Here is a 27,551-nt window from a genome sequence, read left to right on the forward strand (position 1 = left end):
GTTGAGATGTGAGGGACCATATTTCATGGTAAACTGTTTGTGGTGCTTGGATGTTGCGATCTTGTCATGCTCTTGTTCACCCAAGCTGAAACATCTAATGTTTAAGTGCTACAAGAGAGTTCTCTGCCGTGATACTGACAACAGTTTATGTACCGCCAAAGGCAAAATATTAAGCAAGTACTCAATGTATTCAGTACCATGATTAAGAAACAAGAAGCAGCCTATTCGCAGACCTTTCACATCCTTGCTGGGGACTTCATCCTGGGAAAATTGATTGGGAAATTATGCCTTTCTGAAAAAGAAATCTCATCATTGCTACTGCATCATAGCTCATGTTCTCCAATAAAAATAACAACTTATCATTTGTTTAGCACCAAGGAGGAACAATGTCATTCTTAGAACATAGAACATTACAGCACAGTACGGGTTCTTTGACCCACAATGTGCCAATGTTTTAATCTATTTTAAGATAAATCTAACACTCCCCTCCTACATAGCCCTCAATTTTTCCATCATTTGTGTGCTTATCTAAGAGCTTATTAAATACCTCTGACTAATGAAGGCCAACACACCATACGGCTTCTTAATAATCCTGTCAACTTGCATGTCGACTTTGAGAGAGCTATGGATGTGGACCCACAAGGGCCCTTGGATCCTTTACACTAAAAATCATGCCATTAACCCTGCATTCTGTCTTCAAATTCGACCTTCGAAAGTGAATCTCTTCATATTTTTCCAGGTTGTAATTCATCTGCCACTTCTCAACCCAGCTCTGCATCCTGTCAATATCGCAATGTAACTTACAACAACCTTCTACACCATCCACAACTCCACAAACCTTCATGTCATCAGCAAATTTACAAAGCAACACTTCCACTTACTCATTGAAGTCACTTATAAAAATCACAAAGACTGTGGTCCCAGAACAGATCCCTGTGGAACAGCATTAGCTTCTAATCTCCAGATAGAATATGTTCCATCTATAACTACCCTCTGCCTTCTATGGGCAAGCCAATTCTGTGTTCACATAACCAAGTTTCCTTGGATTCCATGCCTGTTGTCTTTCTGAATGAGGTTATCGTGGGAAACCTTCTCAAACACCTTACTAAAATCCATACTCACCACAGTCACTGCTCACCTTCTTTGCACTTTGCCACATCCTCAGAATTCAGTTGGGTCTATGAGGCTTGACCTTCCCCTCACAAAGACTATCGTTAATCAGACTATGCTTCTTCAAATGCTTGTAAATCCTGTCTCTTGCAAGCTTTTAAGCAACTTCCTTTTGGAAACATTCTAATGACATTGAGTGTTTGATTTTGAAACTTAATTTTAAACAGGATGAGCAAAAATACAGATTATACAAAAGGGCTGAAGCCGTATTCAGCAGTGTGTCCAAGAAAACAATTCCTCTTTGTGCAATACGCTCTGCAATCTTAGCCAAAGAATGTAACTCAACAAAATTAACGGTTATGAGTTTGTATGCACATCTTCAATAAACTTCATGTTCGTTTTATCATGGCGGTTTTATATTTTCCTATCTTGACTGGTACAATATGCACTAAGATATTATTTTGTTCATTTTTATTAGGACAAGAACAGAACCAATTTATGAAGTCTGTTGGATGGCTTTCAAGTTCTGAGCTATTGACTGCAATAGTTGATTCTATGTCTGAATTACAAGATATGATCACTAAAGCACGTGAGTAGAAATCACAGTTTGAGGAAAAACTGAGTAGCACTTTACCAGTCTATTTAACATTAAATTAACTGGGCACCATGGTAGTGTGGTGGTTAGTTCAACACTATTACATTCCAGGGTTCAGAGTTCATTTCCAGCAATGTTCTGTAAGGAGTCTCTGTACCTCCTCCCCGTGGAATGTGTGGGTTTTCCCAGGTGCTCTGGATTCCCCCCAGAGTCCAAAGATGTGCTGGGTAGATCAACTGGTCATTGTAAATTCTCCTGTCATTAGGTTAGGGTTAATTGGGATTGTGAGGTTGCTGGGGTGCTGTGGCTTGAAGCGATGGAAGGGCCCAATCTGCATTGTATCACTGAATACAATAAATAAATAAAATAAAAACGTCTATTTCACATTTTGTGAATTTAACAGTATGTTTGGGTATTTTATATTTGGGAGGGAATAATAGCATGCATAGAAAAATTTATTGCATGGCAAGAACCTGTAAAAGAATGGATGAAGAATATTTAAGAAAGTGCAAGCGTTGTCACCAATAATAAAATAAAATAGCTAAAATAACTGGGCCCAGACCACACGCACTCTTATGACTTAAGCAACCTTTTTATTTTCCTTGTGCACAAGGAGAACAGCTTGAGCTCACGTAGTCCACACTGGTCTGAAGTCTGAACAGAAAACTTTGATTTTTATACAGAATTGGCTTATCAGTTATGGATAGCCATCATTGTAAATTGCACATGTTTGAATTCTTACTTGCAAGATCAATCACCATTCGCAAGAGGTGTTAAATGCAATCAAAACTTAAAATGGACAGTCAATATTTTGAAGTTAGTAAGGACAATAGAGGTGTTAAAAGTCAATCAAAAATTCAAGCAGACAGCTGATGATATTTTCAAGTTAGTAAAGACAATAGACCCTAAGTTGGGTATGTTTCACATTCTGCTGTTAATCGTATCTTGTCTATCTCTGGCATCTCCTATTGTGTAGAGGGACACTATGACCTTTTCGGAAAAGTCTCACTACAGAGACCTCACTCATTTGGCTAGAGTACACACTGCTACAGTCAACCCAGCCTATCTTGTCTGGAGTAAGCAGAGGTACCCCTGGCGGTCTCACTTCAAAGGTCTTGTTTGAGTAAAACTGCCCCAAGCTATTCTTGTCTTTCCACAACTTCCACACTCCCTCCTCTTTGTTCTGTAGAGAATACCACAAGTAGAGGATAGCATATATATCTTACTGAATTTCCACAAAGCAGAATCTCAAACTCCAGGACAGTTGGCTTTTAATATCAGGAATGTATGTGCAACACTCCTGGCTAATAATACCACCTCTTAGACAACTGAAAGTCTAGTGCTAGTTGATTTGGTGGGGGGGGGGGTGGTGGGAAGAGGACACCGTGCATATTGCCAATATTTCGGCAGTAATGTCATTGATGCCCTAGCTTGTGTCATGTTATGCTGAGGCTTTGTTAGCAGATCCTCCAGCGGTTCTGAGGCCATGTTAATGTTTTCATGAGCCAGTCTATCAGGTTTGCAGAACAGTAACACTACAATTCGGAAACACTCAGTCTCCATGGTCCTTCGATGGCAGTCCTACACAGTAGGATGTAAAGAGAGGGAGGGGGCAGGTTGTACATCTATGGTACTATATAGGCCAGATAACAACAACCCCTCCATGGCTTTGGTACAGACCAGAGATCCCATTTTAGAAGGGGTACCCCTGGCAGCCAGTGATCGGCTTGTCAGCCACATATCCAGTGAGAGCTTCTAATGGAATTTGGTGAGTCAGTAGTTTCAACATTACTCATACTGTCTAGTCCTGTCCCTAGTAACATATATCTCCCCTATCTCCCATGTACAGTCTGCCCTCCGTATCCACGGGAGTTTGGTGCCGGGACCCCTCGTGGATACAAAATTCCGCGGATGCTCAAGTCCCGTATATAAAATGGCATAGTATTTGCATATAACCTACGCACATGCTCCTGTATACTTTAAGTCATCTCTAGATAACTTATAATACCTGATACAATGTAAATGCTATGTAAATAGTTGTTATACTGTGTTGTTTAGGGAATAATGACAAGAAAAAAGGTCTGTATGTGTTTAGTACAGACACAACCATCGTAGCCCTTCTGGGAACGCTGACGCTGCCTCGGCATCAGCCGATGCCAATTCTCCCGTGATCCCTAAGTTCTTGAGGCTGTAGCGCTTTACATAGCTAACCAGCCACCCCTTACTAGCCTTAAACTCCTTCCTTTCGCTTGCAACACACGTAGGGAACGAACGAGACGTGAGGCTAACAATGCTCAAACAACGAGTGCTGGAGAGAGAATTTGCATTTTTTTCGATCCCGATCAGTGGATGCAGAACCTGCGGATACGGAGGGCCGACTGTAGTAGCTTCGGAGCAGTCTATGCAATCATTCTGCTCTGGTTGGTACTTTCTAAACAGTTGCATTGACAAGAGTCATTCCTATAGGTAGTGCAGTCCCATGCTCTCTTTATAGTTATAATCTTGTTATCGAGGCAAAACACAAAATCAAACTCACTATGATCCAGGGGTATAAATACATTGGCAATCCACCTTCCAAACGTATAGTATACCCAACAACCTGACCAGTTAGTACGTGACACATATTCATAAATAAGGTGAAGTAAAGTATTAGAAGATTAGTGTTGTGGGATACTTCTGCAGAAAATAGATGTCCAGATTACGCAAAATGTATAATGCATATTGGTTACTAAGGTGGCAAATAGCAAAGGTCAAGAGTTCAGTCCATCAGTTCACTGGCATAACGTGCGAGGCATGTATCCACATTGGCCTTCCTTGGCCCTTTAAAGTGGTATATGTGGTCAGTAACACTTGGAATGGACCTTCCTGGTGCGGTTCCTGGCATTTATTTTGTTGGTAGGCTCTCACCCGCACCCAGTCTCCCCACAGGTAGGTCTGGCACCCTGCAGTCAATACAATCTTCTGGGCTTCATGTACCTGTTGATGGAACCTTTAAGAGCTTGTGTTAATACTATACAATAATGCAATATGCTTTTGCTCATAATACAGCTGTCCATCTGTTTAATTAGAAGGAGGAGCAGCAACTGACAAGCACATGAAATCTCCCAGAACTATCTCATGTGGAGATAGGCCTGTTACACAGTTTGGAGTGCAGCACGTTGTGATGAGGGCCAGTGGAAGCACCTCTGGCTATTTTAGCTTGATCTCATGCAGTTTAGTTAATCTGTTCTCGGGGACCCCTTCTGCCTTCCAGCTGCCCTGTAAGATTGATGGTGGTAAGGGCAGGTGAAATGATGTTGGAGTCTAGGCTTTTATTAATCCCTATTTAACTTTACCTTTAAGGTGATGGCTGTATTTACGAGATTTTTCTCAAGGATACCAAACCTAGATATAAATTCTCATAAAATTTATCAGCAGTTACAGCATCAGTTCTCTGAGTTTGATAAGCTTTTACCCATGCAGATAATGCACTAACTACTCACATACTTAGGCAACTGCATAAAGTCCATTTGAAGATAAGACCACAGACATAGAAGCAGAATTAGGCCATTTAGCCCATTGTGTCTGGTCCGCCATTCAATTATGCCTGATCCTTTTTTCCTCTCCTTAGCCCCACTCCCTGGCCTTCTCCCCATAACCTTTGATGCCATGGCCAATCAAGAACCTGTCAAACTCTGCCTTAAATATGCCCAATGACCTGGCCTCCACAGCTGTCTGTGGTAACAAATTCCACAAATTCACCACCCTCTGGCAAAAGAAATTGTTCTACATCTCTGTTTTAAATGAACAAACCTCATCCTGAGGCCATGCCCTCGTGTGTTAGACTCCGCCACCATGGGAAACATCCATCTACTCCACCTTGGCTTTTCAACTTTCAAAAGGTGTCAATGAGATGCCCCCTCATCCTTTTAAATTCCAGCGAGTACAGGCCCAGAACCATCAAACGTTCCTCATATGATAAACCTCTCATTCCCAGAATCAGCCTTGTGAACCTCTTCTGAACCCTCTCCAATGCCAGCACATTTTTTTTTAAGATAAGGAGCCCAAAACTGTTTACAATACTCTAAGTGAGGCTTCACCAGTGCCTTATAAAGCCTTAGCATCAGATACAAGGGTGTATCTGCTGATGCTGGAAATCCAAGCAACACACAAAAAAACTGGAGGAACTCAGTCAGCCAAGCTGTATCTATGGAAAAAAGTACAGTCGACATTTCAGGCCAAGACATCGACTGTACCTTTTATCATAAATGCTACCTGGCATGCCGAGTTCCTCCAGCATTTTGTGTGTTCCTCAGCATCACATCCCTGCTCTTGTATTCTGGACCTCTTGAAATGAATACTAACATAGCAATTACCTTCGCTGACTCAACCTGCAAGTTAACCCTTAGGTGTTCTGCCAAAGGACTCCCGAGTCCATTTGCATCTCAAATTTTTAGAAGATAGTCCATGCATTTTCCAATATTGTATTCTCTAGGTTTCAGTAGGTACATCTAATGTCAGAGAAATATGTACATTACACATCCTGAAGTTCTTTTTCTTCGCAAACATCCACAAAAACAGGAGTGCCCCAAAGAGTGAATGACAGGTAAATGTTAGAACCCCAAAGCTCCCCCCAACTCCCCCCTCCCATGCATGAGCAGCAGCAAAACAATGACCCCCCCACCAGCAAAAAAAAGCATCAGTACCCCCTATAGAGCACTCAAGCGTGCAGCAAAGCATCAATAAAGACACAGACTTGCAGTACCCCAAAGACTACTCATTCACCCGGTAATTCAACATACCACAGGCTCACTCTCTCTCCCTAATAAGGGAAAAAGAGGTGTGCCCATTTCACAGTGAGGACTGTGGTCTTTCGTTTGCCACTTTTCTTGCCCATTCTCCTCGTCTAAGTCCTTCTGCGGCCTTCCTGTTTCCTCAACACTACCTGCCCCTCCACCATTCTTCACATGGGCAAACTTAGCAACCAAAGCCATCTATTCCACCACCTAAATCAGTGATATACAGCGTTAAAAAGAAGCGGTCCCAACACTAAACCCTGTGGAGCACCACTAGTCACTGGCAGCCAATTGGAAAAGGATCCTTTTATTCTCGCAACACACATCAAAGTTGCTGGTGAACGCAGCAGGCCAGGCAGCATCTCTAGGAAGAGGTACAGTTGACGCTTCAGGCCGAGACCCTTTGTCAGGACTAACTGAAGGAAGAGTTAGTAAGAGATTTGAAAGTGGGAGGGGGAGGGGGAGATACAAAATGATGGGAGAAGATAGAAGGGGGAGGGATGGAGCCAAGAGCTGGACAGGTGATTGGCAAAGGGGATATGAGAGGATCATGGGACAGGAGGTCCGGGGAGAAAGACAGGGTGGGGGGGAAAACCCAGAGGATGGGCAAGGGGTATAGTCAGAGGGACAGAGGGAGAAAAAGGAGAGTGAGAGAAAGAATGTGTGTATAAAAATAAATAACAGATGGGGTACAAGGGGGAGGTGGGGCGTTAGCGGAAGTTAGAGAAGCCGATGTTCATGCCATCAGGTTGGAGGCTACCTAGACGGAATATAAGGTGTTGTTCCTCCAACCTGAGTGTGGCTTCATCTTTACAGTAGAGGAATTCCTGTTGTTTTCCTTTTATTCTCACTCACTGCCTTCTTCCAACCAACTAGTACTCTAACTATGCTAGTAACTTTCCTGTAACACCATGGGCTCTTAACTTGTTAAAGCAGCCTCGTGTGGGACCTTGTCAAAGGCCTTCTGAAATTGCAAATGTACAACCTTCACTGCATCCCCTTTATCTATCCTATTTGTAATCTCAAAGAATTCCAACAGGTTCACCAGGCAAGATTTTCCCTTAAGGAAACCATGCTAGCTTTGCCCTATCTTGTCCTGTGTCACCAAGTACTCCATAAGCTCATCCTTGACAATTGACTCCAACATCTTTCCAACCACTGAGATCAGGCTAACTGGTCTACAATCTCCTTTCTCTTGCCTTCCCCCTTTCTTAAAGAGTGAGGTGACATTTGCAATTTTCCAGTCCTCTGGAACCATGCCAGAGTTCAATTATTCTTGATAGATTGTTACTAATGCCTCCACAATCTCTACCACCAAGTTTTTGAGAATCCTCAGGTGCAGTTCATCTGGTCTGGGTGACTTACGCACCTTTAGGTCATTAAGCTTTTTGAACACCACCTCCCTTTAATAGTAACTGCACTCACTTCTCTCCCCTCACATCCTTCAACATCTGACACATTGCTAGTGTCTTCCACTGTGAAGACTGATGAAGAATACTCATTTAGTTCATCTGCCATCTCCTTGTCCCCCATTATTATTCTCCAGCCTCATTTTCTAGTGGTCCTAAATCCACTCATGTCTCCCTTTTATTTTACCACTTTTATTAAGCTTTTATTATCCACCTTGATATTGTTTGCCAGCTTGCTTTCATATTTCATTGAATCCCTCCTAATGACTCTTCTAGATGTTTTCTGTAGCTTTTTAAAAGCTTCCCAATCCTCTATCTTCCTGCTAATTTTTGTTTTGTTGTATTCCCTCTTTTGCTTTACATTAGCTTTGGCTTCCCTTGTCAGGTACGGTTGTACTATTTGAGTATTTCTTCGTTTTTGGAATATATCTATCCTGCACCTTCCTCATTTTCCCAGGAACTCAATTTCTGCACTTCTGATTCATCCTCGGGCATCAATCATCAGCATAGATTCCAGGACACACTGATCACTGAATACCAGGCCTCAAAATCGAGACTCACTGATGATGGGTCCCCAAATACTATGCCTAGGGCTCTGATCTTACCGAATCATGAACCCAGAGGGGTCATTAGAATACATTTCTCCTGTCTACATAGTGTTCCGACTCTGGAGCCTGCCAACATCCAACATTCAACATTCCACATCCATGTTGCTGGTCAATTTACCAAGAACAATCATGGTCATGAGACCATGATCACCTATGCTATACAATACAGCACACAATGATGACGATCACTGCATTTTTCTATGATTCTCAAATCTTCCCTTGTTTCACATTTAAGTTTATAGTTTTTCAAAGAAACTTGATATCTGAGTTAAACTTTAAAAATACTTGAAAAATGATTTAGTGCTTTTCCGGCATATATGATGAATAAGCTCTTGGGTTTCCAGCCAGGTACAGTTGTCGATTTTAACTGACAGGTCATGAAAAAACCTGCATTCTTCATCAGGGATGACGCCTAGGCATGTCTATTCCGCCTGGTGAAGGAAGCTATTGAAATAAAACTGGAGGAAAAGAAGTTTAACAAAGACCAAAGTCTCACTCTAAGTAAGAACTGGAATTCGATTGTGAACAAGGTGAGAGAGCAGGAACCTGATTGCATGAGGACTAAGCAATCAAGTGGGATGGACGACAGGGTTTTATATTAACCACTGGACTAGAAATGTCCAGGCATCATCCCTGATGAAGATGGCAGAGTTAGTCATCGGAACGTTGGTTAAACCTGTACCCAGCTGGAAGCCCGAGAAGAGTTTATTTGTTTAAAATTATTTGTATCTATATAACTGTAATATGTATGGTATTTGAAACCCAGGTGTTCTTTCTCCCCCCAAAAGCATTTGAACAACAAAGCGTTAAAACGTCATTTGATATTCAGTCATGGTCCCACTGGTATAATACCACCTGGATTTCTAGGAACAATAGACGAAAAGAGGAGAGATTTCATCAGTGAACATATTGCGTTCTGTACCTTGGAATTTGTGGGAAATTAGCAATTGAGTTCTTTCAAAACAGAGTTTGATACATTTCTGAATGTTGAGGAAATCAAGGCGTATTGGAATAGTGATAGAAAATTATGTTGAAGTAGAACATCAGTCATGATCTTGACAAATTATGGAGCAGACTCAGAGGGCTAGATGGCTTACTCCACCTCTATGTTATATTATGCTCTAACATGGAAGAAAATCACCTTAATAATCATGTGCAGATGAAGCAGTTAGGCACAGCCAGGATGTTTGGTCACTGAGATGGGGAATCTGCCAGGTAGGCCTAGTAACGATTTCATAATGATCACGATATCTCCTTACGTTGCATCAGTTGTACACTCCACTATTATTACCTATCTTGCTGTCAATGATACAGCATAAAACTGCTACTCTTGTCTTTGTCAGCAGAAGCTACCCATTTCTTCTCCACTGGAGGAACTGTTGATGACATTGGAGGAAGAAGAGTAGCTGACAGATTCTTTGAAGAAAAGGGATAGGAGCAGATATGAATGCAGGCCAGGAGGTGCAAAGGGGGAAGAAGTTATGATGAGCACGGTGCATAGTTGTTCTGTCACTTACAGGATCAACTTGGAGACTGGCTTTCTACAGGATGAACATAGAACAATGAACAGTACAGTACAGGAACAGCTTTTCAGCCCAAAATGTCTAATTAAACTAATTAATACATCAAACTAAACTAATCCCTTTGGCCTACACAATGTCCATACTCCCCCATTCTCTGCACATCATGTGCCTATCTCAGAGCCTTTTCGTAGTTGCCTCCACTCACATAACTGGTTGCGCATTCTGGGAACCCACCACTCTTGTGTAAAGACTTTGCTTTAGGTTAGAGGGCATCTCACCTTAAATGCATGCCCTCTAGTATTAAGAAAAGTTATAACCTGTTCACTCTGTCTTTATCTCAATTTTCCTCAGCCTTTGCAATTCCAGAAAAAAAAACAACCCAGGTTTGTCCAACCTTTCTTTATAGCTCATGCCCACTAATCCAGGCAGCATCCTGGTAAATCTTTTTTGCACCCTCTCCAAAGCCTCCACATCCTTTCTCTATGAGGATGACTAAAACTGAATCCAGTACCCTAGTTTATACAGCCGCAACATAACACCCACAAGTGTGACTTACCAGTGGCCAAACATTTAATTACAATTCCCATTCTTGTCCGATGTGTTGATCCATGGCCTCCTTTTGTGCCAGGATGAGGCCACCCTCAAGATGGGAGAGCAACACCTTTAACTCCATCTGGGTGCCCTTCAACCTGATGCATGAATATAGATTTCTCCTTTTGGTGAACAAATTCCACCCTCCCCCAACCTTTATTCCCTACTTTGGCCTGTCTGTTACTTCCCCCCTCAGTCCCCTCCTCCTTCCCCTTCTCCTATTCTCCACTCTCCACTCCTATCAGATTCTTTCTTCTCCAGCCCTTGACTTTTTGCACCCACCTGGCGTCACCTATCACCTTCCAGCTAGTCTCTTTCCTCTCCCCACACCTTTTTATTCAGGCAGATTACATTCTGTTCCTCTTGCCAGAGGAGAGGAACACCTATTCATGATGTTGCAGAGTATTCTGAAGCATTGAAAAAAGGTTGGTTTTCATGGATGGATACTGAGATGGTGCACTTGCTATGTAGCCTGCCTTATTAATTGCAGGAAAAGATCAGAATCTCCCAGAAGATTGTGTGGAGTTAGAAGTTAATGACATTATATGTGGAGATTTGCAATTTCCTTTTAAGGACTCCGTGTCAGTCCTGCCTCTTTAACTGCTATGCTACTCTGGGTGGCACAGTAGCATTTTAGTTAGCATAACACTCTTTCAGCACCAGTGACCCGGGTTCAATTCCACGGCTGTGTGTAAGGAGATTGTATGTTCTCCCTGTAACCCTGTGAGTTTGCTCTGGGTGTTCCAGTTTCCTCCCAGGTTCAATACAGACTTTTTAACCTAGTCTAAGATCAATCCAACCTTTCCCTCACATAGTCTTCCATTTTTTGTTCATCCACATGCCTAAGAGTCTCGTAAATGTTAATGTGTTCCACACACCCATTGCTCTGTAAAATGTGTATTCCTGACATCCCTCTCTAGTTTCCCCTAATCACCTTAAAATTATACCTTACTGTATTAGCCATTTCCACTCTGGGAAAAAGTCTCTAGAAGTTCACTCGATCCATGGCTTAAAAATCTTGATCTTTATGATGATGACATAAAACAGAAAACATAGGTCCCATGGAGGACGAAAAGGGGGAATTGATATTGGGTAATAAGGAAAAGGCCAAGGCTTTGGATGACTATTTTGTGTCATTCTTCACAGTGGAGGACACATTTAACATGTTGAAGAGAGATGATATGGATGCATTGGGAGGTGAGGACCTCGATACAATAGCTATTACTAAAGAGGTAGTGCTGAGCAAACTTGTGGGCTTAAAGATAGACAAGTCCCCTGGTCCTGATGGAATGCATCCCAGGGTACTGAAAGAAATGGCAGAAGTTATAGTAGAGGCTTTGTTGACAATTTACCAAAATTCTGTGGACTCTGGGCAGAACCTGGCAGATTGGAAGAAGGCAAATATCATGCCAGTGTTCAAAAAAAGGATGTAGGCAAAAGGCAGGTAACTATAGGCTGGTTAGTTTAACATCTATAGTTGGGAAAATGCTTGAAGATATCATTAAAGAAGAAATAGCGAGGCATTTGGAAAGAAATAGATCCATCAGGCAGACACAGCATGGATTCAGCAAAGGCAGGTCCTGTTTGACAAACTTACTGGAGTTCTTTGAGAATATAATGAGCACAGTGGATAGAGAGAACAGATGGACGTTCTTTATTTGGATTTCCAGAAGGCTTATGATAAAGTGCCACATAAAAGACTTATCCATAAGATAAGGATGCATAGAGTTGGGACTGACATATTGGCATGGATTGAGGATTGGTTAACTTTCGAAAGCAGAGAGTTGAGATATATGAGTGTTTCTCTGGCAATCAGTGGTGAGCTGTGTGCTGCAAGGGTCAGTGTGCTGGGCCCACGACTGTTCACGATATACATTAATGACCTGGAAGAAGAGATCAAGTGTAGTGTATCAAGTTTGCTGATGACACTAAATTGAGTGAAAAAGCAAATTGTCCAGAGGATACAGAGAGTCTGAAGAGAGATAAAGATACGTTAAGTGATTGAGCAAGGGTCTGGCAGATGGAGTACAATGTTGGTAAATGCAAGGTCATCCACTTTGGAAGGAAAAATGGAAGATCAGATTATTAAATAAATGGTAAAAATTACAGCAGGCTGCTGTGCAGAGGGACTTGGGAGTGCTTGTGCATGAATCACAAAAGGTTGGTTTGCAGGTGCAGCAGGCTATCAAGAAAGCAAATGGAATGCTGGACTTCATTGCTAGAAGGATTGAATTTAAGAGCAGGGAGGTTATGCTACAACTGTTTGGGTACTGGTGAGGTGGCATCTGGAGTACTGTGTGCAGTTCTGGTCTCCTTACTTGAGGAAGGATATACTGGCTTTGGAGGCAGTGCAGAGGAGGCTCACCAGGTTGATTCCAGAGATGAGGGGGTTAGACTATGTGGAGAGATTGAGTCATCTGAGACTGTACTCACTGGAATTCAGAAGTATGAGAGGAGATCTTATAGAAACATAAATTTGTGAAAGGGATAGATATGATCAAGGCAGGAAAGTTGTTTCCACTGATAGGTGAGACTAGAACTGGGGGACATAGCCTCAAGATTTAGGTGAGTAAATTTAGGACAGAGATGAGGAGGAACTGCTTTTCCCAAAGAGTAGAGAATCTGTTGAATTCTCTGCCCAATGAAGCAGTGGAGGCTACCTCAGTAAACATATTTAAGACAAGGTTGGTTAGATTTTTGGGTAGTAGAGGAATTAAGGGTTATGGGGAAAAGGCAGGTAGGTGGATATGAGTCCATGGTCAGATCAGCCATGATCTTATTGAATGGCGGAGCAGGCTTGATGGCCAGGTGACCTATTCCTGTTCCTATTTCTTGTATTCTTATGTTGTGGCCCTTGTCATCTTGTACAACTCTAGCAAATCATTTCTCATCCTCCTTTATTCCAAAGAGAAAAGCCCCAGCTCGGTCAACCAATGAGTGAACGGTGTGCTGTATATGGAGGCTCATGCGGTGATAGGTTAGGCTAAGGGGAACCCTTAGCCTATTTTGATGGTGGGAGGATGGTGTGAGGGTAGATATGCAGAAGGATATACAGGCGAGGACAGCGTTGATGATGGTGGTAGGAAAATGCTGTTCTTTGGAATAAAGAAAAAAGAGGACATCTCAGATGTTTGAGAATGGATAGCCTCATCCCGACAAAAAACAGATGTGTTGGAGACGCATGAACTCAGTGATGGGAATCGCATTTTAACAATTGGCAAAGTGGGAAGAGGTATAGTCAAAATAGCTGTGAGAGTCAGTAGGTTTTACAGAAAAGAAAGGCAAGGTGTAGTTTTTCCCATTATGTTCAGTTTAGAATTAATTAATCCGGTAAAGGAAACTAGGGGCTCGTGAGCATCACATCAGTGATAGGAAAGCTACTGGAGAGGATTGTTAAAGATAGGATTTTCCCATATTGTGTAAAACATGGACTGATTTGAGTTTTTTTTTGAATTAAGCAAGAAGACCGATGAAGGCAGGGAGGTACATATGGTGTATATGTATTTCATTAAGGCCTCCAATAAGGTATTGCTATGGAAAGATCACAGGATTCTGGCAGAGCTACCTAATTGGATATATAATTAGCTTGATGGTAGGAAGCAGAGGATGATGGTAGAAGTTTGTTTCTCAGACTGGTGCTTTATGACTATGACTAGTGTGATCCCCACAGGTTGGTGCTTGAGCCATTGCTATTTGTCATCCATATCAATGATTTGGATGAGAATGTAGAAGGCACGGTTGGTACATTTGCAGGTGACATTAAAATAGTGGTGGTGACAGGAAATGGTTGGTGAAGGCAGTTTCAGCATGCTGATCTTCATCAGTCAGGGCATTGAGTATTGAAAGCAGGATATTAAGTGGAAGTTTTGAAGACTTGAGAGGCTACATTTAGAATATTGGGTTCAGTTGTCCAACTTTTCCTTAGAGTACGCTAAACTGAGCAATATTCTGGTAAACTGTTTCTGCATACACTTCAAAGTCATTCCTATAATGGGGTTACCAGAATTAGATGCAATACTCCAGATGTGGCCTATTTAGAGATTTTAAAAAATCTGCTACATAACTTCCTGACTTTTGAACTGATCATCTTATCTTATAAACTCAAGCATGCCATATTGCCTTCTTTACCACCCAGCGGGCTGTGCAGCCACTTTCAGAGAACTACAGGTGTCTTTAAGCACTTTATATCTTTTGGCAATCTTCTGTACTATCCACAACACTACCAATCTTTGTATCATCAGCAAAATCACTAATAATTCATCCACATTTTTATTTGGTCATTTATATACTGTACATCAGAGGTCCCAGTGTGGATCCTAGTGGATCAGCACTAGTTATGGATTTCCAGCCAGAACAAGCCCCATCAACCACTACTGTCTTCTATAGGCAAGTTAGTTCTGAATCAAAGTAGCTAATTCACTGTGGCTCCTGTGCATCTCAATCTTCCAGATGAGCCTATCATGAGGGAACTTGTCAAACACCTTTGCAAGTCAGAGCAATACAGTCCAACTGGTCTGTGCCTACCATGGTGCCCATCTCACAAGTGTGAATGTCTTGTGGCCCATATCTCTCTAATCTCTGCTCCTCCATGCACCTTATCCATGAGCTTCTTAAATGATAATACTATATCAGCCTCTTCCTCTGCTAACTCGTTCCATATTCTCACCACCCTTTGCATGAAAAAGTTTCCATTCAGGCCCCTTTAAATTTTTTTCATTCTCCCTAAACCTTTAACTCAAGTTTTTAGACTTCACTACCTTGGGGGCGGTGGGGGGGGGGGGAGTGAAGACTGTTACCATCCAATTAACCTATTACTCATTTAGTTACTCTTCAATAAACTCTAAAATATTCGTCAGTCATATAACTCCATACACAAAGATTCCCCCTCGTCAGACTGTCTATTCAAATGTTGGTACATCTGTTCTTCAGAAGTCCCTCCAGTTACTTCGAAACCCACTGATTAGCCTGTAGTTCCCTGGCTTGTCTTTGTTACCCTTAAAGAATGGAACCATCTTCTAGTTTTCAGAAATGTCATCAGTAGCTAACGATGAAGCTAATATTTCCACAAAGATCTCTGCAATTTCTTCTCTAGACTCCTTCAAAGTCTGAGGTGCACTCAGTTAAGCCCTGGGGATTTTCCCACCTTAATGAGTGAAGCTGCAAATACCTTTTCCCTGGTAATATGGATGTTCTCTGAAACATCGCTGCTGGTTTTCATTTTCTCTAGACTAGAGCAGCCATAATCTTCACCTCAGTAAGCAATGAAAAGAGATGTTAATTAAAAATCCCACCTATCTACTGTGGTTCAAGACATAGGCAGTCTTGCATATCTCAAAGGGGCGGTAATCTCTACCACAACATTCTTTTACTCTTAAAAAGACCTATATAACCTCTTGAGATTTTCCTTGGCCTTACCTACCAGATCTAGCTCATACCCTCTTTGCTCTTAAGCTTTCTTAATCATTTTAGTTATCAGGGGAATCACTGTTCCCTGATCTCCCAAATCTCTCTTGTTTTCCTGACTAGAGCCTCAATATCTCATCAGCTAAGGTTCACTGAGCTTCCCACATTTACCTTTCACCTTAACAGGGACATGCTCTCTTGGAATCTTGATAACTCACTCCCTTGCCAGTTGCTTCTCTTCCTTCACTCTACTTCACCTGCTCTTCAGGTTCCTGCTGACTAAAGGGATGTGTGCAATACAGCCTCACGATAATGACCCTACTCTTTTTCCTAAATTCCACCCATATGGTCTCACTGGATAATCCCCCAAAGATGTTGTCCCTTGTACATCCTCCCTTATCAGAAATGTAACACTCCCTCTTTGCTTACTTGCATCTCCGTCATGTCTGTAGTATCCGTACCCTAGAATATTGAGCTGACAGTCCTGCTCTACTTTCAGCCATGTTTCAGTTATTACTATAACAGTCCAATCTCTAGAACCAATCCACGCTCCTAGCTCGTCTGCCTTATCAGTTACGCTTAATCCATTGGAATAAATAGAGTTTAACAGTATTCTTTTTCCCTCCCTTTTCTGGGCCCTTTGCTATCCTGATTGCTTGCTTGCTCTCACTGGCTTCTGCTTTAACCTATGATTTGTTCCTGCTGAGGATCCCATTCTTCCACACCCCCCCCCACCTAGTTTAAACCCTCCTGTGTAGCACTATCAAACTTCCCTGCAAAGATAGGTTCCTCTCAGGTTCAAAGTAGACTGACAGGGGTATATGTAATCATAAGGGGCATAGGATGAAAGCACACAATCTTTTTTCCAGGGAAGAGGGTACTTAAAAACAAGAGTTTAAGATCAGAGGAGAGATTTAAAGGGACATCAGGGACAACTTCTTCAGTCAGAGGGGAGTGTGTATTTGGAATGAACTGTCAATGATAGTAGTTGAGGCAGGCACATTAGCAACATTTAAAAGCCATCTCCATAAGTAGATACATAGGAGAGACTTAAAATGCTGTGGGCCAAATGTAGGCTGATGGGACTAGCTGAGAAAGTACATTTGGCATGGACAAGTTATGCCAAAAAGTCTGTTGCAGAATAACTATGAATCAGAAGAGATCCCAAGGATCCAAGTATCTTGATCCCTGCTGCCTGCACCAACACCTCATCCACAAACTCATTTGGCCTACACTTCTGTTTCTGACCTCGCTAGCTCATTGCACCGTATAATCCAGGGATTACCATCATTGAGGTCTTGCTTCTTAACTCCTTACCCAACTCCTTATACTTATTCTACAGGAATTCATCCCTTGTGTTACCCATGTCATCTGTACAATTACCTCTGGATGCTCAAAGTCTCCTGCAATAATGTTCTGCAACCACTCAGACACATCCCTGTGTCTGGCATCCGGAGTCAGCACACCACCCTGGCATCTAGTCTGCACTCACCCAATGTCCTGCCTGTCCTCTTCACTATCGAGTCTCCGACCACCATCATTTTGTCTGACTGTACCCTTCCCTCTGAGCCTCAAAGCTAGTCACAGTGCCAGAGATGTGAATGCTGCTACTAAACTCCGAAAGGTTCCCTCTCCCCACCAACAGTATCCAAGGAGGTACACTTGTTAGTGAGGGGAATGGCCGCAGGGCATCCCTGCACTACTTCTTGTAAGGGTTACTGGCGGCTGACAGACTAACACAAGGTGCATTACTGCCACCTACTGTAATATCAAAAAGTCTAATGTTTTTCGGAAAGTCAGATACACTTATATACATTACAATGGCAGGGATATCCTAACAAACTTCCCATGTTAAGCTGTGTCTCCCAAAGACCTCAATTTCGCAATTAAGATGCTCCTTTGCACCTCATAGGAACTGCATTTAAATAAAATATGCTGCACTATTTCTTGACAAGTGCACTGCCTATGTGCCTGTATCATGCATATTAATTCTGAACAAGGATTTATTCAAGCTAATATGTATACATGTAAGTATAAATTCATCCCACCTTTTATACCCATCTCCCCATTGAGTTCCCAGATCCTTTATTTTCCTTATCCCAACTTTATTGCCAATGATGAAATAGACTCTTTAAAATGATGGCTTTCACCTCCCCTATATGCAAAGGCACCACTACATTTATATCCTTAATTTGAAGTGATTGCTTGGCTGGAATATCTGCGACCTTGTTTCCTTCAACCCCAACGTGGGCAGAGACCCACAGGAAATATATACGCAAGCCTAGACTCTGCAGCATCAAGAAGAATGTCTGGCCCACAATTTGAAATGCCAAAACAGAGAATGAATCAGAACACAGAAGTACATAATCAGGGTGCACTTCTTCAACCAGTTCTAAGGCTAAAATGGTAGCAACCATCTTAGATGTGAATACTGAAACTTTGTCTGATAATATTTTCTTAATAGTCACCTGACACTTTGGAACACAAGCAGAAACACCTGATCGATCTGTTACTGGATCTTCTGAAGCATCTGTATAAATATGTCAGAAGCCTTGCATAAAGTGCTGAACTTCCTGTGCCACTGACATTCCATCATTCTTCATTTGACCTTTTCTTGAAGGCTTAAATCAACCACAAGCAAGTGAAAAATAACCATGGAGGAGGGACAGAGACTAAGAGACAGGAGCCATTTTCCACATTAAACACATTTTGTGCCCATTCATTTCTTATCCACCAAAACTGAAGGCCTTACAAATGTAGTGCTCCCATCACTAAAGTTTCCAATATTGGATGACCAACTTTATGTCCTCTAATGTTAACCCAATAAACCATTGCTAACTGTGAACACCATAGATGTAAAGTTACTTCACCCAGTTCTGCCAGTAATGCCAAAATTGGGGATGCCTTAATAGCACCACAACTTGATCTCAATACTTGAGATTAAACTTTATCTTGGGGCTTTAAGACCTCTGGTGAGGCTGACCCATAAGTAACATATCTATATTCAAAGGCAGATTTGATTAAAGCAATGCACATTTATTTAAGTGACCTCCTTCTCGCACCCCAATCTTACCCTATTAAGCACTGTGCTCCTTCCATGTTGGCCTTGTGTCCATCCACATACCTAGAAACTTTACCACTGCCTCTTGTTTAAGTGATTTACTATATAACAAGATCAATTGTGGGTGTAATGTTCCTTTTAGAAAAACAATTAACTTCAGTCTTTGCAACAGAAAATGTAAACCCCCACTGACATCCCCATTCCTCCACTTCATTAGTAGTTGCTTACGTTTTTCTACTATACAATTTGTATTCCTGCCTCTCTTGCACACTGCATCATCATCAGCATATAACAATTTGGAAATGTCTCAGCTACCTTTTAAGAGAATATTATTAATTATAATACTAAAAAGGAGTGGGCTGCACATTCCCCTGTGATGTCCCGTTCTCTATCTCATACTCCTTAGAAAATGTTGTTTCCACTCCAACTTGTATTTTCCTATAACATAAAAAAAGCTTGAATCCAGTTGAGTATTCTACCACTCATTTCCAGCTTTTCCAGTTTAAGCAACAACCCTTGTGGCCATAACATAAGCTTTCTTCATTAACTTGAGCCTTACGAATATCAGATTCTAATGTTCACATAGTTATTCTCCCTTTACGAAATTCAGATTGGTATACAATTAAATTTTCCACTACTTCCCACAAAATAAGAAAGCCTTGCAATAACCATTCAATGCATTGGCTTACAGACATGTGAAGTTAGTGAAATATAGGAATGACAACTGCTGATTTCCAGGAAGCAGCAAGTTGTCCTTCAACCTGAATTATATTAAGGAATTTCAGACCAATCTAAGTTTTGAACCTGATAACCGTGTAAACATATTATAACAAATATCATCCTTCCAGCTGAAGTCTGACAAGCACCACTAATTGCCCTTTAAGTCTAGACAATGCACATTCAGTATTTAAGCAGGAGCTGGAACATTCGTTTTCCTCAGCAATTTGAGGATTGCTTGCAAAACTTTTTCTATAGTGCTCTCTTCTTTACTTTAAATTGGTCTAACTATATACACTGACATATGTTTTTGCCAATAATTTAGTTTCTTCCAGAGTCAGTAACTCTAATGTTCCCCACAATACAAAATGTGTCAGGTTTTCTACCTCCCCCACTTTCTGTATTTTGGATATTAACAGGTCCCATTCTCACCGTCTTCTGCAGAACCTCAGCAGATGATATGCCCATTTCCACCAAAACATGCTGCATTTTCATGGTTTTCTTATACAGGACACACTGCATAAGCAGAGCTACTTTCTTCTCCACAGTTGTTACATTTTAGCCTAACGCCTTCTCCACAATTGCCATAATCGTGCTCTCCACCACATTTACCTTTTACCCTTACACACAGCTGCTACAATGGCTACACTTCTAGCATTGAAAATATCTCAGAGGGTGACACAGACTCGAACCATACAACTCGTATAACCTAAATTAACCATTCTGGGCAACTTTTTCTTCTGTCAAATGTAATTAATACCGATAAGCTATCTGTACTTACTCCACCAAGAAACACTATTAAATGTTTAGTGTCCACAACTTCTCCCTGACTAAATTTGTAACTTGGTCCATGGATACATCTAGAGGCACTCCCAAGATTACTTCTCAAAGTCACAGTCATTCAATACAATGCCTTGGTGTTACTTTCCTTCCTCCCACAGTATTTAACACCAAAGCCTTCTCACATTACTTACTATCTTTACAAAATACTAAAAGTGCCCCATCTCTTAAATGTTTTGCAGCCACATATATCTTCTAAAAATTTTTTTTTCAAATCCTTGGTTAGTATAATTGGATTGATATCAGAAACAGCTCCACATTCAAAGCTCAACAAAACCTTAAACTCTCTGTGGAAATGAATAAATGGTCAATATTTTAGGCCAAGACCCTTCTTCAGACCTGAAGAGAGCAGGTGGCAAAAGTTGGTGTAGGAGAACACTTTGCATCCAGTGATCAGAATGCCTCTGATTTCAAGGTAATTATGGAAAAATATAGATCTGGTCCTCAGGTTGAGATTTTAAATTGGAAGAGGGCCAATTTTGCTGGTATCAGAAAGAACCTGTCAAGTGTGGACTGGGACAGGCTGTTTTCTGGCAAAAGTGAGACCTTTAGAGTACAAAGCTTGTATGTGCCTGTCAGAACAAAAGGCAAGGATGTCAGGTTTAGGGAACCTTGGTTTTTGAGAGATAAGCCGCTGGTTAAGAAAAAGAAGGAACTGCTAGCAGGTATAGGCAGGAAGGAACAAATGAAATATATGGAGTATAAGAAATGCAGGAAAAAAATGAAGAAAGAAATCAGGAGGGCTAAAAGAAGGCATGAGGTTGGTCTCAAAGGTTCATTTATTATCAAAGTATACAACTCTGGAATTATTCTTCTCCAGACAGCCATGAAACCAAGAAAGAAAAGTACGGCAAAACGATCATCAACCCCCAAATCCCTTCTCCCCGCACAAAAAAAACCCAAAAACGGAACAGGCACATCGACCCCCAAATCCCCCACACTGCACAAAAAAAACGAGAAAACTATAAGACTGAAAAAAAGAAGTCTATAGTCCAAGTCCATATTGAAAGTGCCGAAAACCTGGGTAACCTTCTTCGGGCACAGTAGCAGGTTCCCCCCACTCCAGCAGCAGAGCATCCCACCAGCGATCAAAAGGCAGTTTCTCCTCTCCAGCAGAAGAGTGTTCCCCCAGCATCAAAAGGCAGTCTCCCCTCTCCGGCAGCAGAGTGATACTCCGGTGACCAAAAAGCACTCTCCCTTCTCTGTAGTACAGCAATCCCACCAGTGGTCAAAATGCAATCTCCTCTCTCTGGTAGCAGAGCAATCCCACCAGTGATCAAAAGGCGATCTCCTCTCTCCAGCAGCAGATTGTTCCCACCGGCGATCACATTCAGCTGGCTCCCCCTCGCCATTTTAATTGGCAAAATGGAGCCGAATGTTGGCTTGCACCCATCCAACAGTCTTCTCACCACCAGGTTCATGCACACAGCCTCTGTCTCCCGGAATCCTCTCAGAGACTGCAGAGCACTGAAACACCCAGATGATCTCCGAACTGCAAATCATAAGCTCCAACAGTCTAGCAGACAAGGTGAAGGAGAATCATAAGGGATTCTACAGATATGCTAAGAGCAAAAGGATTACAAGAGACAAAATTGGTACTCTGGAAGATCAGAATGGTAATATATGCATGGAGCCAAAATAGATGGGGGAGATTTTAAATGGATATTTTGCATCTGTATTTACTCAGGAGATGGACACAGAGTCTATAGAAGTGAGGCAAAGCAGCAGCGAGGTTATGGGCCCTCTGCAGATTACAGAGGAGGAGATATTTGCTGTCTTGAGGCAAATCAGGGCAAGCAGATCCCCAGTGCCTGACAAGGCATTCCCCCAAACTCTGTGAGAGGCAAGAGGAGAAACTGAGGGTTCCCTGGCAGAGATATTTAAATCATCCTTAGCAACAGGTGAGGTACCAGAGAATTAGAGGACAGCTAATGTTGTTCTGTTGTTTAAGAAGGGCTCCAAGAGTAAACAAGGAAATTGTAGGTCGGTGAGCCTGACATCAGTAGTGGGAAAGTTATTGGAAGGTATTCTAATCGACTAGATATATAAGTATTTGGATAGACAGGGATTGATTAGGGATAGTCAGCATGGCTTTGTGTTTGATAGGTCATATCTAACCAATCAGAAGAGTTTTTTTGAGGAAAATTACCAGGAAAGTTGATGAAGGCAAGGCAGTGGATGTTGTCTACATCAACTTTAGCAAGGCACTTGACACGGTCCAGCATGGGAGGTTGGTCAAGAAGGTTTGGTTGCCTGGCATTCAAGATGAGATAGTAAATTGGATTAGATATTGGCTTTGTGGGAGAAGAGGGTTGCCTCTCCGACTGGAGGCCTATGACAAGTGGAGTGCTACAGGGATCGGTGCTGGGCCCATTGTTGTTTGTCATCTATATTAATGATCTGGATGATAATGTGGTAGACTGGATCACAAAATTTGCAGATAACACCAAGATTAGGCATATAGTGGACAGCGAGGAAGACCAGCAAGCTTGAAGTGGGATCTGGACCATTTGAAATATGACAGATGGAATTTAATGCAGACAAGTGTGAGGTGTTACACTTTAGGAAGACCATCCAGGGTAGAAACATAGAAAACCTACAGCACAATACAGGCGCTTCGGCCCACAAAGCTGTGCTGAACATGTCCTTACCTGAGAAATTACCTAGCGTTACCCCAGCCCTCTATTTTTCTGAGCTCCATATACCTGTCCAGGAGTCTCTTAAAAAACCCTATCATATCCGCCTCCACCACCGTTGCTGCCCATTCCACGCACTCACCACTCTCGTGCTAGCCATTTCAGCCCTGGGGAAAAAGCCTCTGGCTATCCACACGATCAGTGCCTCTCATCATCTTGTACACCTCTGTCAGGTCACCTCTTCTCCTCTGTCGCTCCAAGGAAAAAATGCCAAATTCACTCAATCTATTCTCATAAGGCATGCTCCCCAATCCAAGCAACATCCTTGTAGATCTCCTCTGCACCCTTTCTTTAGTTTCCACATCCTTCTTAAAGTGAGGCGACCAGAACTGAGCACAGTGCTCCAAGTGGGGTCTGACCAGGGTCCTATATAGCTGCAACATTACCTCTCGGCTCCTAAATTCAATCCCACGATTGATGAAGGCCAATGCACCATATGCTTTCTTAACCACAGAGTTAACCTGTGTAGCAGCTTTGTGTGTCCTGTGGACTCAGACCACAAGATCCCTCTGATCCTCCACACTGCCAAGAATCTTACCATTGATATATTCTGTCATCATATTTGACCTACCAAAGTGAACCACCTCACACTTATTTGGGTTGAACTCCATCTGCCTCTTCTCAGCCCAGTTTTGCATCCTATCAATGTCCCGCTATAACCTCTGACAGCCCTCCACACTATCCACAACACATCCAACCTTTGTGTCATCAGCAAATTTGCTAACCTATCCCTCCATTTCTTCATCCAGGACATTTATAAAAATCACGAAGAGTAGGGGTCCCAAAACAGATCTCTGAGGCACACCACTTGTGACCTACACCGTACAGAATATGACCCGTCTACGGCCTACGACTCTCTTTGCCTTCTGTGGACAAGCCAGTTCTGGATCCACAAAGCAACTTCCCCTTGGACCCCATGCCTCTTTACTTTCTCAATAAGCCTTGCATGGGGTACTTTGTCAAATGCCTTGCTGAAATCCATATACACTACATCTACTGCTCTATCATCATCAATGTGTTTAGTCACATCCTCAAAAAATTCAATCAGGCTCGTAAGGCATGACCTGCCTTTCACAAAGCCATGCTGACTATTCCTAGTCATATTATGCCTCTCCAAATGTTCATAAATTCTGCCTCTCAGGACCTTCTCCATCAATTTACCAACCACTGAAGTAAGACTCACTGGTCTATAATTTCCTGGGCTATCTCTAATCCCTTTCTTGAATAATGGAACAACATCTGCAACCTCCCAATCCTCCGGAACCTCTCCCGTCCCCCGTTGATGATGCGAAGATCATTGCCAGAGGTTCAGCAATCTCCACCCTCGCCTCCCACAGTAGCCTGGGGTACATCTTGTTCGGTCTCGGTGACTTATCCAACTTGATGTTTTCCAAAAGCTCCTGCACATCCTCTTTCTTAACATCTACATGCTCAAGCTTTTCAGTCTGCTGCAAGTCATCCCTACAATCGCCAAAATTCTTGTCCATAGTGAATACTGAAGCAAAGTACTCATTAAGTACCTCTGCTACCTCCTCCGGTTCCATATACACTTTTCCACTGTCACCCTTGATTAGCCCTATTCTCTCACGTCTTATCCTCTTGCTCTTAACATACTTGTAGAATGCCTTGGGGTTTTCCTTAATCCTGTCCGCCAAGGCCTTCTCATGGCTCCTTCTGGCTCTCCTAATTTCTTTCTTGAGCTCCTTCCTGCTAGCCTTATAACCTTCTAGCTCTCTATTATTACCTAGCTTTTTGAACCTCTCGTAAGCACTTCTTTTCTTCTTGACTAGATTTACAACAGCCTTTATACACCACGGTTCCTGTACCCTTCCATCCTTTCCCTGTCTCATTGGAATGCAGAACTCCACGTAAATATCCCCTGAACATTTGCACCATTTCTTCCATACGTTTCCCTGAGAACATCTGTTTCCAATTTATGCTACCAAGTTCCTGCCTGATAGCCTCATATTTCCCCTTACAACAATTAAACGCTTTCCTAACTTGTCTGTTCCTATCCCTCTCCAATGCTATGGTAAAGGAGATAGAATTGTGATCACTATCTCCAAAATGCTCTCCCACTGAGAGATCTGACACCTGACCAGGTTAATTTCCCAATACCAGATCAACTAAAGCCTCTCCTCTTGTAGGCTTATCTGCATATTGTGTCAAGAAACCTTCTTGAACACACCTAACAAACTCCACCCCGTCTAAACCCCTTGCTCTAGGGAGATGCCAATTGATATTTGGGAAATTAAAATCTCCCACTATGACAACCCTGTTATTATTACACCTTTCCAGAATCTGTCTCCCTATCTGCTCCTCGATATCCCTGTTACTCTTGGGTGGTCTATAAAAAACACCCAGTAGAGTTATTGACCCTTTCCTGTTCCTAACCTCCACCCACAGAGACTCTGTAGACAATCCTTCCATGTCTTCCTCCTTTTCTGCAGCCACGACACTATCTCTGATCAACAGTGCCATGCCCCCACCTCTTTTGCCTCCCTCCCTGTCCTTTCTGAAATACAGGTGTCCCCTGCTTTTCGAACGTTCGCTTGACGAAACCTCGATGTTACGAAAGACCTACATTAGTTACCTGTTTTCGTTAACAGAAGGTGTTTTCACTGTTACGAAAAAAGGCAGCACGCGAAAAAAGGCAGCGCGCGCCCCGAGCAGCCAAGCTCCTCCCCCGGAACTGCATTCTAGCCGGCGTTGCTTAAACATGTGCCTGTGAGCAGCAGTTAGCAAGATAATTCTAAGGTATTGGAAAAGCCTAAAAGAGCTCGTAAGGGTGTTACACTTAGCGTAAAACTTGACATAATTAAGTGTTTCGATCGTGGTGAACGAAGTAAGGACGAAGTGAGGTTGGCTTGTGGAAGATGAGGAAGATGATGTTGAAGAGGTTTTGGCATCCCATGACCAGGAACTGATAGATGAAGAGCTGATGCAGTTGGAAGAGGAAAGGATAACAATTGAAACCGAATGCAGTAGCAAATGGACCGAAAGTGAAGTCGTCCAGGAACTGAACGTAAAGCAACAGCGTGAGATTTTCACTGCAATGATTGCAGAAAAGTAGGACTTTAATTTTGAAAGGGTACGTAGCTTTAGGGTATATTTGCAGGATGGTTTGAGTGCTTACAAAGAACCGTATGATAGAAAAATGCGTGAGGCTAAGCAGTCAAGCATACTGTCGTTTTTCAAGCCTTCCACAGCAGACGACGAACCTTGACCTTCGACATCGAGGCAGGCGGACATAGAAGAAGATGGCCTGCCTGCCCTGATCGACGATGAGATGACACCCCAGTGTCCCACCACCCCAACCCTCGGGCCGCGGACCGATACATTGCCGCGGAGAATGCAGCCGTAGCCGCGACGCACCCGACACATCTTTAAGAAAAAAGCCAAAATAAACAAGCTAATTAATTAGGTGCCGCCCGGCACGTAAATGTCGGCCCAGATCAGAGGCAATTGCCAATTGCTAAATTAAGCCTCTGATAAGCTGGTGTGAGGCTTAATTTAGAGTATTGTGTGCAGTTTTGATCACCTACCTACAGAAAAGATGTAATTAATGTTGAAAATTTGCAAGGGTGTTGCCTGGGTCTGGAAGACCTGAATTACAAGGAAAGATTGAATAGGTTATGACTTTATTCCTTGGAACGTAGAAGATTGAGAGGAAATTTGATAGAGGTATACAAAATTATGAGGAGTATAGACAGGGTAAATGCAAGCAGGGTTTTTCCACTGAGATTGGGTGGGACTACAACTAGAGGTCATGGGTTAAGGTTGAAAGGTGAAATATTAAAGCAAGCAAGTTTATTTGTGTAGCACTTTTCAAATGGAAGGCAGTTCAAAGTGCTTTACATAGAACAAGATATTAAAATCAAACATCAAAGGCAGACATCCCACCTCTCCTGGAAGTTCCGGGAGTCTCCTGCAAATTAATAGTGGCTCCCTGATGCCCGTAAATTATATACAATGTCCCAGAAATTGATTTTTTTGAGAGCGAGCGTAAGAGACCAAGCGAGAGAGCGAGTGCAAGAGCAAGAAAGGAAGCGCGAGAGAGCGACCATGAGAGAGACAGAGAGAGAGTGAGAGCGAGAAAGCAAGCGCTAGTGAGAGCGACCACAAGCGAGAGAGCGCGCATGAGAGAGAAAGAGAGCACAAGCAAGAGCGAGAGAGTTCCAAAAAAAGTCAGAATGGCAGAGTGTTCCAAAAAAAGAAAATAT

General features: G+C 42.4%; 1 protein-coding gene across 3 annotated transcripts in view; it reads left to right on the forward strand.

Annotated features, from left to right (window-relative positions):
* LOC134346982 (coiled-coil domain-containing protein 171-like) overlaps positions 1-27,551 on the forward strand; it is a 474,163-nt gene that overhangs the window by 201,355 nt on the left and 245,257 nt on the right. For all 3 annotated transcript variants that reach the window (XM_063048911.1, XM_063048912.1, XM_063048913.1), the window contains exon 17: positions 1,589-1,699. In XM_063048911.1, coding sequence (XP_062904981.1) covers positions 1,589-1,699 — 111 coding nt within the window. The remainder of the gene's footprint in view (positions 1-1,588; positions 1,700-27,551) is intronic.

The sequence above is a fragment of the Mobula hypostoma genome, chromosome 5, assembly GCF_963921235.1.
Source record: "Mobula hypostoma chromosome 5, sMobHyp1.1, whole genome shotgun sequence".
In the NCBI taxonomy this organism is placed as follows: Eukaryota; Metazoa; Chordata; class Chondrichthyes; order Myliobatiformes; family Myliobatidae; genus Mobula; species Mobula hypostoma.